General features: G+C 50.5%; 1 protein-coding gene across 1 annotated transcript in view; it reads right to left on the bottom strand.

Annotated features, from left to right (window-relative positions):
• The window catches only part of Ergic1 (endoplasmic reticulum-golgi intermediate compartment 1), a 107,555-nt gene that overhangs the window by 38,884 nt on the left and 57,140 nt on the right, over positions 1–11,531 (bottom strand). The window contains exon 3 of the mRNA XM_004644839.3: positions 9,252–9,324. Coding sequence (XP_004644896.3) covers positions 9,252–9,324 — 73 coding nt within the window. The remainder of the gene's footprint in view (positions 1–9,251; positions 9,325–11,531) is intronic.

Consider the following 11,531-nt stretch of genomic DNA (forward strand, 5'->3'; position numbering starts at 1 on the left):
AAGGAAGGAAGGAAGGAAGGAAGGAAGGAAGGAAGGAAGGAAGGAAGGAAGGAGAGAGAGAGAGAGAGAGAGAGAGAGAGAGAGAGAGAGAGAGAGAAAAGAAAGAAAAGAAAGAGAACGGGATGGAGATATAGTTTGGTGTGAAGGCCCTGGGTTCAATCCACAGTACCACTAATCAATCAATCAATCTTGAAAAAAATCCCACATTTGCCTAGTATGGTGACACATGCCTATTATCCCAGCATTTGTGAGGTTGAGGTAGGAAGATCGTTGGGAGTTTGAGACCAGTCTGGGCTACAAAGTGAGCTCAAGGCTGCCTTAACTGCAGAGCAAAACGCTGTCTTAAAAAGACCAAGAAAAAAGTCCCACATATCTATTCAGTGGTCCTTTAGGTCCCGTTCACACTATGAAATAAAGGACTGCCTGCTCTAAACAATTAAATTCCAAGAGAAGCTTGGAAATGGCCATGGCTTCAGGAAAGAATGAGTCAGGCTGGGGCGAGAGAATTTGTGTGCTGGGACCCAGCATGATACAGCCAGTCCTCAGTTAACAAGGAGCTGTGATCTAAGAAAGGCAGTCAGGACTGGTATCCCTCGAGGGCCAAGCACATTTCCAGGGACATGACAGCCACAACTGCGGCCCAGCCTTCAGACTGCGGGACCGCCAGCCCTCTGTGCTGGTGTCAGTATGGGGGCAGCAACCAGGGAAGCAATATTTACATGCATGTCATCCCATCTGCTTCTGTGAAGTGTCTTGATCCCCATTTCAAACCCAGGAAACTGAGGCTCAGAGAGGGTGCATTCCATCCTCAGAGAGAGCACACAGCAGGAAATGGCTGAGCCCGTAGAGAGAAGCCCCAGGTTCTTTAGAGCTTGTACTGCCTCCCTTCTTCTCAGTACTAAGAATCAAGGGAAAAAATGAGAGAGGCCTGGGTGCTGGAGGCCAAAGGATGCAGGGCTGGAAAAGGAGGGCTGGTGCTTGGCAGTGTTCATATACCAGCTTGGACTGCACAGAGCACGAAGCCGACTCGGGTGGTGAGGGTTAAGGCCGGGTAAGCCAGAGCAGAACGGGCGTCCTGACAGCCAGGAAAATCGCTCTCTTCAGCCTTCAGCACCCAACGTCTACCCCAGCCATGGTTCCCAACTCCAGAGGGAGGTGAGTAATGACATTTCTAGGTGATTAACAGAATGGTCACCACGGGAGAGCCCCCGGCCTCCCTTCCCAGCCCAGATTGAGGCCCTTCCTTGAAGCTACTCACCTTTCCCACCTGGCGAGCCTGGGCCTCTGCACATCTCTGGGGGATTGTGGGATGATGTCATCCCCTGGCAATCCTGGGAGGTGAGCTCAGCCACAAGCAAGAATCCCAGGTGCGGCGCCGCGGTGGTGAGCTCATCGGCGCGGCCTCAGGAGGCCTCACCCGGGCACAGGTCCCCATCCTCCCAACCAGAATAACCAGAGTGGCCAGCTCCCCGGGCTAAGGGCCACCCAGAACAAAGGTGCTGAGAGGCCGGCGCACTGCGGTCCCAGGCCAGTCTGGTTATGTAAGGCCGAACTGGCTGTTCCCAGGCTCCTTCCTCTGGGGGCCCAGGCCGCAGGATGAACGCGGCTCAATTACCTGCGCCGCCCGATGAGGTCACTATGGCCGCCTTCCCTGTCCAAGGCAAATGTTCCAGGCCTGCTGGCTTCCTGCTGCCCCCAGCCAGGCCACAGGCCTGCTGCCCACAGCCACCTCTCCTCAGGGCCTGCCAAGGCTAGCCAGCCTTATGGCTGGGGCTGAACTGACTTTAAAAGGCCAAAAATCAGCCTACCTAGAAGAAAAATAAATGCCTTTTGTGGCATCCTTGCGGTTTGGGGACTCTCAAAAATCAACACCTAGCAAGGCCACAAGAAGACCCTTTGGAGGCAGTGGATGGAGGTGAGCACACCTCCTAGCTCTGCCTCTCAGAAGCCATATCATGCTGGGGACAAACTGCCTCATCTCGCCAAGCCTCAGTTTCCTCATCTGAACAACTGAAGAAGCTTTCAATGAAGTTTAAATATAGGCAAAATGGCTGTATGGTAATTGAAGCCAGAATAGTGGTAGTGGTTGTGGGATTATGGGTGGGCTTGGGGTGTACAGGGGAACCTTGCAAGAGGTGGAAATGTATTGTCTGATGACACGATGGTTACTTAGGTACAAGAGGGAAAACTCAGGAGCCTCTCCTTTCCGCTGCATGTAAGTGACATGTAAGTTCTACGTACCGCACTCAAAAGGAGAAAAAATAAGGAAGAGAGAGAAGGGAGAGGGGAAAAGATGAAGAAAGAAGAGATTAGGGATAAAAATTCTGGCTACTTCACAGGGCTGCTGGGGCACTGGTGGATGAAGCCAGAGGCTATGGGGGCCAGGGAGCTCCATAGTTCATCTCTTCCTCTCAAGGAGTGGACACAGTTCTTTGTAAAGAGCAGATAGCATCATGGGGGAAATCCACGCTGCCCAAGTTCTACTCCTGGCTCAGCCATCTCCTGGCTGATGCTGCTGGAGAGGGGCTTGGCCTCCACCAGCTGCAATTTCCCCAGATATAACTGGGGCCGCCATAGTACAGCTGATGCTCTGTATTGGCAGGTTTTACATCTTCGGATTCAGCCAATTATGGATCATAAATATCTGGTAAAAAACAAACAACACACACACACACACACACACACACACACACAACTGAGCCTGTACTAGACACATACAGGCTTTTAAAATTATTATTCCCCAAATGAAATAGCATAATGACTAGAGCATTTACACTATATAAAGTGGCATAAATCCTCTAGAGATGATTTAAAGTATATGGGAGCGTGTGTGGGTTATGTGCAAATATTAGGCTAGTATATACAAGGGGCTCAAGCATCAGAAGATTTTTCTGTTCCGGGGGGTGGAGGTCTCCAACCCAGTCCCCAAGGGTAGGTACCAGGAACCAACTACCTGTACTGAAGCTATGAGAACAAGAAAAGTGCTGAGCACAGTCTTAGTAAACAGTAAGAGCTCAGCCAAGCATGGCGGAGCACACCTGTAATCCCAGTCCTCAGCAGGCCGAGGTAGGAGGGTCACTGGGAGTTCGAGGCCAGCCTGAACTACATAGTGAGACCCTGTCTTAAAAAAACAAAACAAAGAAAATAGTAAGAGCTCAATTTATACCCACTATTTTTTACATGATTATTACCAATGTGAATTTTTCATGAGGTAAAGGTAATGAGGATGCCGACAGCACCGCCCTTACAGCATCGTGGGGAAGACCGCACACTTGGATGTGTGGAAGGTGTTGACGTAGCACTGCCTGCTATATTCTAAGGCCCCTACCAAGCTGAGGTTGTCTCACTTTTGTGTACACAGCTCATGCCAGGGACAATGCTGGGCCTCTCACACGTGGTACCTTTCTTTTCTTTCTCCTTTTGTGCAGTGCTGGGAATTAGATGCAGGGCCTTACTAGCACTGAGCTACATCCCAGCCCTTTTATTGTATTTTATTTTATTTTATTTTTTAAGGTAGGGTCTCACTAGGCTGGTAAGTTGCCAAGGCAGGGCTCATGCTTGTGATCCTCCTGCCTCAGCCTCTCTAGTACTGAGATTACTGGCATACACTACCACGGGGCATCTTATCTCACATTATATGTACCGTCAGCCAGTGCTGGACAGTTTTCCAATGCTTTCTACCCAGAGGAAGCAGTTCGGGGGGGAAACACGGTACACAGTGGGCCAGGATGACACAGTTCAGGAGCACTTGAGCCCAGATCACAGCCCTTCCCAATGCTTTGTGCTGACTGGCTGGGACAGAGATGGGGACAGCAGAGGGCCATATGGCCCTAGACACACTCTGATACTTTTCAGAGGCCCCCTAGCCAAGGCCTTAGTGCCTGTGGAGCAGGAAGAGCTTCAGTGGTCCACTCCTTTTGTACCCCACAAGCTTCCCTTTATCACATTCACTTGTCACATGTGGTGGGCAGTAGTACCTGCCTCACCCCAGGGACATCTGACTCCTCCACCAGCCAGGACTGCCAAAGTCTCCACACAGGGTGTGTGCTTACAGCTACTGTGAAGCCAGTGGGAACGCAAGAGGGAGTTCTTGCTCAGATGTCCCAGGAAGTGTGAGGGTGTGCCCTAGCAGAGGCATGGGGGGCAAATTCCAGGTGGGGGATGCCAGATGGCGCCTGTGTGGCCTGAGTGCGTGGGGAGGAGGTGGGCAAGAGTTGGCCTTATAGGGCCAGGGGGAGAGAGGGGCTGCGGAGGTAAGGGTGGGGAATGTAGGCGGAATGTAGATGAGGGCCTTGAAATTCTAGGCCAAGACGCGAGTCTGATGACATCTATGGAAAACAATTTTATTTGCTTTTAGAAGAGCACTTGAATAGTTAGGATTCCTGCCCAAAGTTACTGACCTCCATGCTTCACGATGTGATGGAATGGAAAGTTACATCGCAGCAGCCGAGGCCAGGCCACAGTGCGGGCTGGGGGGAGTGGGAGGGGATGGCTGTCAGCCATGCGGGGAGCACGCCAGGCCTAGACCTAAAACCCTGCCCCTTCAGCAAGTATAGCAAGTATACCTGTTACCAACACGGTGGGTGTCTCCAGATCAGTCCTGTCTTGTCCCCTGCTCCAAAGCCTGGCCCATGATCCTCAGCCCCTCACCCTGGGGTCAGCACCAGGACCCCTGGGACCTGGGCCTTCAGGCTGTCCTGCCCCAAACTACTTTCAAAAGAGACAATCCTTCTGAGGCGTACATGTCCCTCCACGCTCAGCAACTGTCAAGGCTGCCACTGCTAAGAGTGAGGTCTTTAATGCTCCCAATGTGATATCCCGGCTCTGTGCCCAGCTCTGGTCCACAGGCCAGGATTGGAGCCATTAATCTGGGCTTAGGGGGAGGCCCAAATCCTCCCTTGGTTAACCTTCAGGCCCACCACAGGAGAGACACAGGTAAGGACACAATTCCAGGTAGCCTCCAAGGTCCAACTTCCTGAGCTCCATCTGCCTGCTTGGCTGCCTCATTCCCAAAGGGTGCAACCAAGTGATCTAGTCAACTATTCCAACCCCAAAGCACCAACTCCCACATGCCCATGGCTCCAAACTGCTCAGAGCAGATGGGTGGAATGAGAGGGCAGGTGCGGAGGCTGGGCTGGAGCTGGCAACGGACCTGAGCTGGGCCCAGGCTCTTCCACCCACTGACCGCACGGGCTTTTAGCTGGGCGGTGCCTCACTTTTCCTAGCTTTTAAGTGGAGCTAACAGAAGTAGCTATCCTACGGGGGTTTGCGACAATTAAATGAGAAATATAACATTTTTTGTTTTTGTGTTTTGAGTGCCAGATGGAACCTTGGGCTTTGTGTATGCTAGGTAAGCATTCTAGCACTAAGCTATACCCTCAGCCCCTAATCCAGGCATGCTAAACAAGCCTGGGGTCACTGAATGGCAAATCACATTGGAAAGTATTATAAGGCATGTTATACTACAAGTTATCAGGGGAGACTTCTAGTAGCTACATATTATTATTATTATACATCCTTATCAGGTTATTAATTAAGAGCCATCTGGAGACTGAACAGCCAAAGACTGGAACATTCTGTGGCCACCTTCTCAGGGAAGGGGACTGGGCGCCTGAAAACACGGTCTCAGAACATCCTGCGGGGCCACTTTCCCAAGGATAATCACTGGTCTGTCTAAGGCCCAGGTTGGAGCCCAACCGCCCAAACAAACACGCCTTCCTCCCTATGGGGCCAGGCCAGAATAAGCGTCTTATGTCACTGATAACCACAGGCCAGGGTTGGAGCCATGTTGAGCCAACTGGCGGTGACCTCATTTCCTTGGATTACATTCTCTGGTGAGAGAGGGGCGCTGACCCTGTGGCTATTCAGTGACTTGTGAGGGCCTGCCACCCAGAAAAAGAAATGGTCACCTTCAGTTCTTGCCAAGCCTGCAGGGCTTCCTAGGGATCAGAGGTGTCCATGATTGTAAATCCCCAAAGGGACAATCCCTTTTCACTCTGAGGGCTGCTTAGGTCCTCAGTCCCTGTTGCTCTGGGCAGCTCCTGAACTGCTGTAAGGAGGTAACAAGGAAGGAAGAGCCCCTGGGGCATTATGCTGCTGTGGATGACAGGACTCCCTGTTCATCCTGCTTCCCCGCCTTGCTCCAGCCACCAACACTAAAAAAAAAAAAAGAAAGTGTGTCAGTCCCCACCCAGACACAAGGCATACACCATCAGGGCCCTTGCACCTTTAAGCCTCCTCTTGCCCCTCAGCTTCACTCCTCTCTGGGGATGTGGTGGGATCTATGCAGGAGGCAGGAAGAGGAAGTCCTGGGGCAGGGGAGGGGACAGCAGTGGGAACACACTGTGCCCTGCCCTCAGTAAACAGCTGAGCAGAGCTGCTTGGGGTGAGCTGCTGGTGGCATGCTTGTTTGGGGCACTGGGAGCACTCCAGGTGCACAGCAGGTGGGGCACCGCCTGCCCTCCTCCCCTGCTCTGACGTCAGAACTCACTTGCCAGTGCCCTACCTTGCAACCTCACCACTAGCTGAGCTGACTAATTCCACACTGAATTGTTAGCAGGGTGTCAAGGAAGCCGGCTCTGAAACAAACAGGGAAGGGGTGAGGGAATTAACATCCACTGGGCGTGGATCACCTGCCAGGAGCAGAGTGGCCCCCAAACCTGCTCAGAGTTCAGTAGGGAGTATACTGGCAGGCCAGTGGCTACCACAGTCCACCAGGCACTAGGTTAAATATCTTTCTGCTAAATAATCTGTTTAATCTCCTCAAATATCCCAATAGCCCCTGCGGCTTCTTCATCCTACATCTCCTTCCCCATTGTGCTGTGTTCTCCAGCACATATTGCATACCACTAAATCACACACAATCACCTCTTTGTATCTGTGGAAGGCTGGGGGTGACTCAGTAGCTAAGTACTTGCCTAGCATGTGCAGAGCCCTAGGATCTATCCCCAGCACCAGCCACCCACAAACACACACACACACACACACCCATACACACGCTCTCACACTCACACACAGTGTGTCTGTACTGAACGTATACAGACTTTTTTCTTGTCATTCTCTGCACAAAATCATACAACAGTTATTTGCATGATTTACAACAGCGATTGTAAGTTCATCTAGTGATGATTTGAAATATAAAGAAGGATGCATACAGGTTATATCCAGAGAGTAGGCCATTTGGTAGAAGAGATTTGAGAACCTGAGGACTTTGCTATTTTGGGAGGGCCCTGGAATCAATCTCCCAAGAATCTGTGGGATGAGTGGAGTGTAGCTCTGTCTCCGTGTTTGCTGTCTGTCCAACACTGCCAGGTCAGCTCCTCTGAGTGTGCAGCAGTGAACACCCAGACCTGGCCCAGTGCCCTCACCCAAGGAGTAAGTCCCTCCGGTGCTCAGCTGTGTCCAGGGCTTTGATTGTACCTACACCACCTTCCACCCTCTCTGCTGGCTCACTTTGCCTGTCACGTCACCCTTCCTTTTTATTTTTTGAGACTGGGTCTTGCTATGTAGTTTATTCTGGATGTCCTTGAACTCACTGTCACTATGTAGACCAGGCTGTCCTTGAACTCATGCCTGCTGTAGCTTTCTAAGTGCTGGGATTACAGGCATGTGCCACTCTGCCACAGGTCAGCCTTCTTTCTGTTCTTCACGTACACCAGGTAATCCCTGCCTCATGGCCTCTCTGCACTCCCCAGTGTTCCTGTCTACAACACTTGAAGCCCCCAGTCTAAGTGCCTGGCCCTTGCTGCTCTCATCTGTGTACCTTACTGAGAACATGACAGGGCTGGAGAGCATCCCCTCGCCATCCCAGAGAGTAGAGTGAAGCCCAGGGAGGGCACAGAGTGCCTGCCCAGCACGTAGTGCCGACTTCCTAACTCTCAATAGCAAGTGGCAAACTCCTGCCTCTCTCTCTGCTCCTACCTCTGATTTGATTCACGATGAGAGTCACTCCTGAGACATTGAAGGGCCCCAAATGCACAGAACAGAAGATGCATGCCTTGGGCAAGGTCACCCCCCATGACAGGGCAGAGAAAAACAAAAATTCTGTGACCCCTGCCTTGCCACAGACATCACCTTGTGGGAAGTAGACAAAGACTCTTCCAAAGCTGAATGGCAGCTTTGACTCTGGTCTACTCTTGCTCATTTGGCCAGAAATCCTGAGACTCAGAGGTTCAGTAATTTGAGGTCACACGACAACGAAGCAGCGCTTGAGCAAATCTGGGCTTCCCAGTGCCTGTCCAGTGTTTTCTCACCACTGTATTAGGCCCCTATGGCTTGGTTCCCTTAGGGTTAAAAAACAGGAATGAAGTACAGGGGAAGGAGTCTCTCTCAAAGCTACAGAGAGAAACGAATGCAGTGGGGGTGATACCAGCACCGCTCTGGGCTTGGAAGCCACTACCTAACTGTGGGACAGAGGGCAGGTCCCTTCATCTCGGGAGTCTCAGCCTCCTCCCAGACCACCTGAAAGTGAGAGGCGGTAAGATCTGCCTAGCGTCAGGGCCATCTGTGCAAAGGCAGCTGAGTTGCCGCTTCTTAGTGTCTATGGTTGAAAGGGAGGCAAAGGAAACCAGAAATTCCATGAGTAGGAAAAAAAAAAATTCCAGCATTGGCTCAGCTGCTCCATGCTTTGTGGGTTGCAAACACAGGAATGAAGAGGCTTTGAAGCCAGTGGCCAACGCAGAAGCTCTGTCTTAGAGAGCAACAGAAACAATTCCAATGGCATTGTGTGTTACACACCCCCAGGCGCTTAGCAGGCTAAGGACAGCGGGCAATTCTAGGAATCAGAGATGAATCAAGTCTGTGGCACGTCACTTGCTGCCAGGAAGCCCCCCACTTCTCCCTAATTCCTCTTAAAGCCTGGCCTAAGAAACAAGAGAGGGCCTCATGGAGGGGCTGGGCTGAGGTCCTTCTCCACAGCTTTCCACCAGAAGCCACTCTGAGGAAAGCCCTGGTGAGATTCTGAGGAGAAACGCCACTGAATGGGATGGGAGAGAAGAGAGAATGGTCTCTCTTGTGTGTGGACTGGCAGAGGCCCCAGCCCACCTGAGCCCAAATGTTTTCTTTCTCTTTGCTAAAGCAACATTCACAGTTGGTTTAACTTCAAAACCCTTACTAAAAAATGAGAGTGACTGATATCACAATGTTGGCAACAGAAGTTAGAAGGTTCAAAGGCTTCTGTCCTTTTTCAAAACACCCCCCTCTCCTCACTGGGGTCCCCGAAAGCCCGTGCTGCCCACCAGGATAAGACTTACACTTCTGTCGTGATGAATCCAGTGAGTTCTGAAAGGAAGAGGAAGAGGATGAAGAGGCAGCAGCAGATGGAGACTGCAAGAAACAACACGGAACATGAGATGGTTAAGAAAGGGAGGTCGGCCCTCCCCACCCCTGCTGCCGGCTCAGGAGAAAACCTACCTGGAGGTCCCAGCATGCATGATGTTCCCACAGAACCTCCCAAGACCCCTCAGCCTCAGGGCCCCTGTATGAAGCAGTTCCACCTCCAGAAAGGGAGTCTGGTATGCTCTGACTCTGGGGTCGCAGTGGGCCTCCTGTATGTGGACCCTGGACCTTGCCTACCACACTCCTCCATGCTCTTTAATGTAGGTCAGCCTGAAAGAAGGGGTGTTTGCTGGGGCTCACCAAGGTGCTATGCTTGGCCCAAGTGGTATTTGGCCTGCCTGCCTGCCTGTCTGTCTTCTATGCTACAGAGTGGACCCTGAGTCCCATGTAAACCAAGCACTACTACTGAGCTACACCCTATTTCTCAAAACTAAGACCTAATCAGAAAATGAGCCCTAGAAAAAAAAAAAAAAAAGAAAGAAAGAAAAGAAAAAGAAAGAAAGAAAGAAAAGAAAATGAGCCCTAGCATGATTTTTCAGGATGCTTGTAATATAAGCCCTACCCTGAAAACAAGCCCCAGGAAAGAACATCTGCCAGAGGGATATATTGTTTTGTTTTCTGAGGGATGGACTCACTGAATTATGATGGTATTCCAGAAGATGACATGACTGTATTTGAATAAATGTAGGGTTTTGTACCTGGATAGTTATATCATTGTACATGAAAAAAGAAAGACATTCTCTGAAAAAAGCCTGTTGTGTCCTCTGGAGCAAAAATCAATATAAAACCCTGTCTTATTTTTAGGAAAACGCAGTACTTGCAGCACAGAGTGACGTCTATTTTAAAATTTGGTGTCTGCATTGAACATCTGAGATATTTCATGTAAGAGCCCAGATTTCCCACTTTCACAGAACGCCCACCCCGTTTCCACGTAAAGCAGTGACAGCGAAAATTCTAGAGCTTTCAGTGACAGGAGCAGCCAGCTGCGGCACACGTGCCATAACTTTGTCACTGCCGATACAGAGTCTGGGACGTCCAGGCTGCCACAGGACCGCCTGTCTCCCCACTTCGGACACTGGGCAGAGTGTCTGCTGCCATTGGTCTACACGTCCACGCTTTCCACTTCACAGTGGGGTGGAAGTGGTACATTCAGTAGAAACAATACTTTGAATTCGGATCTTTTCCCAGGCTAGAGATGTACACAGCACCTCTCCCCACCTTTGGCAGGAGAGCCAGCCTGATGGAGAGTCTTCCACAGAAGACACAGCCACGTCCTGAGAGTGCCGCTGCTAAGCCGCCAGGGCAGCAGGTTGGGAAAATCCAGTGCTTTTTTTTTTTTTTTTTTTTTTTTTTGGAGACATAGCCTCACTGTCTCACCTAGGCTGGCCTTAAGCTTATGATCTTCCAGGATTAGCCTCCAGATTTGTTGGGAGTATAGTCACAAGCTATGACATCCAGCTCAACACATTTTTGATTTATATTTTCAACCTAGAATGAGTTTATCAGGCTATAATTCTATCAAAAGTCAAGAGGCACCTGTATTTTTCTATATCTACTTACCTTCCTTCCTATCTTTCTATTTATCTACCTACTTTTCCATCTATATAACATCCACTCATACATCAATCATCCATGTTCCTGTCCATCTGTCTGTCTGTCTGTGTTCCTTCCTACCTTCCCACCTACCTACCTATCCTAATAACAAATGGCCAATGATGCATTCTGAGTAAAGGAAGAAAACAAGCACTTGCTGGGCACCTACTGCATGCCTGCTATGAGTACGTTAACAGACAGCCTGTCCCATCACATTTCTACCAGTCCTGACGAGGGCCCTCACCATGTTAAGGGCTCAGGGAGAGAAACGGATTGACGGCATGTGGGCTGAGGGAGGCGGGATGCACAGCCTGCCTAGCAGATCCAGCACACCAAGGAAAGGGGCCCCAGAACTTGGGTTATACATGAAAGGCAGGATGTCATCAAATTGCCCACAAGTCCCTACACTTACAGCGAGTTATCCTGTGGAGACTACAATGCTCCAAATGGTTACTGAACTTTGAAAAAGTACAGTTCTGGCATTTAACAGTTTTACCTTTTTAAAAAGAAAAAAAAAGGGGCTGGAGAGATGGCTCAGTGGTCTAAAGCACCTACTTAGAACAAGCTTAGCAAAAGCATCAGGGACCGCGGTTCAATCCCCC

This window comes from Octodon degus, unplaced genomic scaffold, assembly GCF_000260255.1.
Source record: "Octodon degus isolate 3935 unplaced genomic scaffold, OctDeg1.0 scaffold00212, whole genome shotgun sequence".
Lineage (NCBI taxonomy): Eukaryota > Metazoa > Chordata > Mammalia > Rodentia > Octodontidae > Octodon > Octodon degus.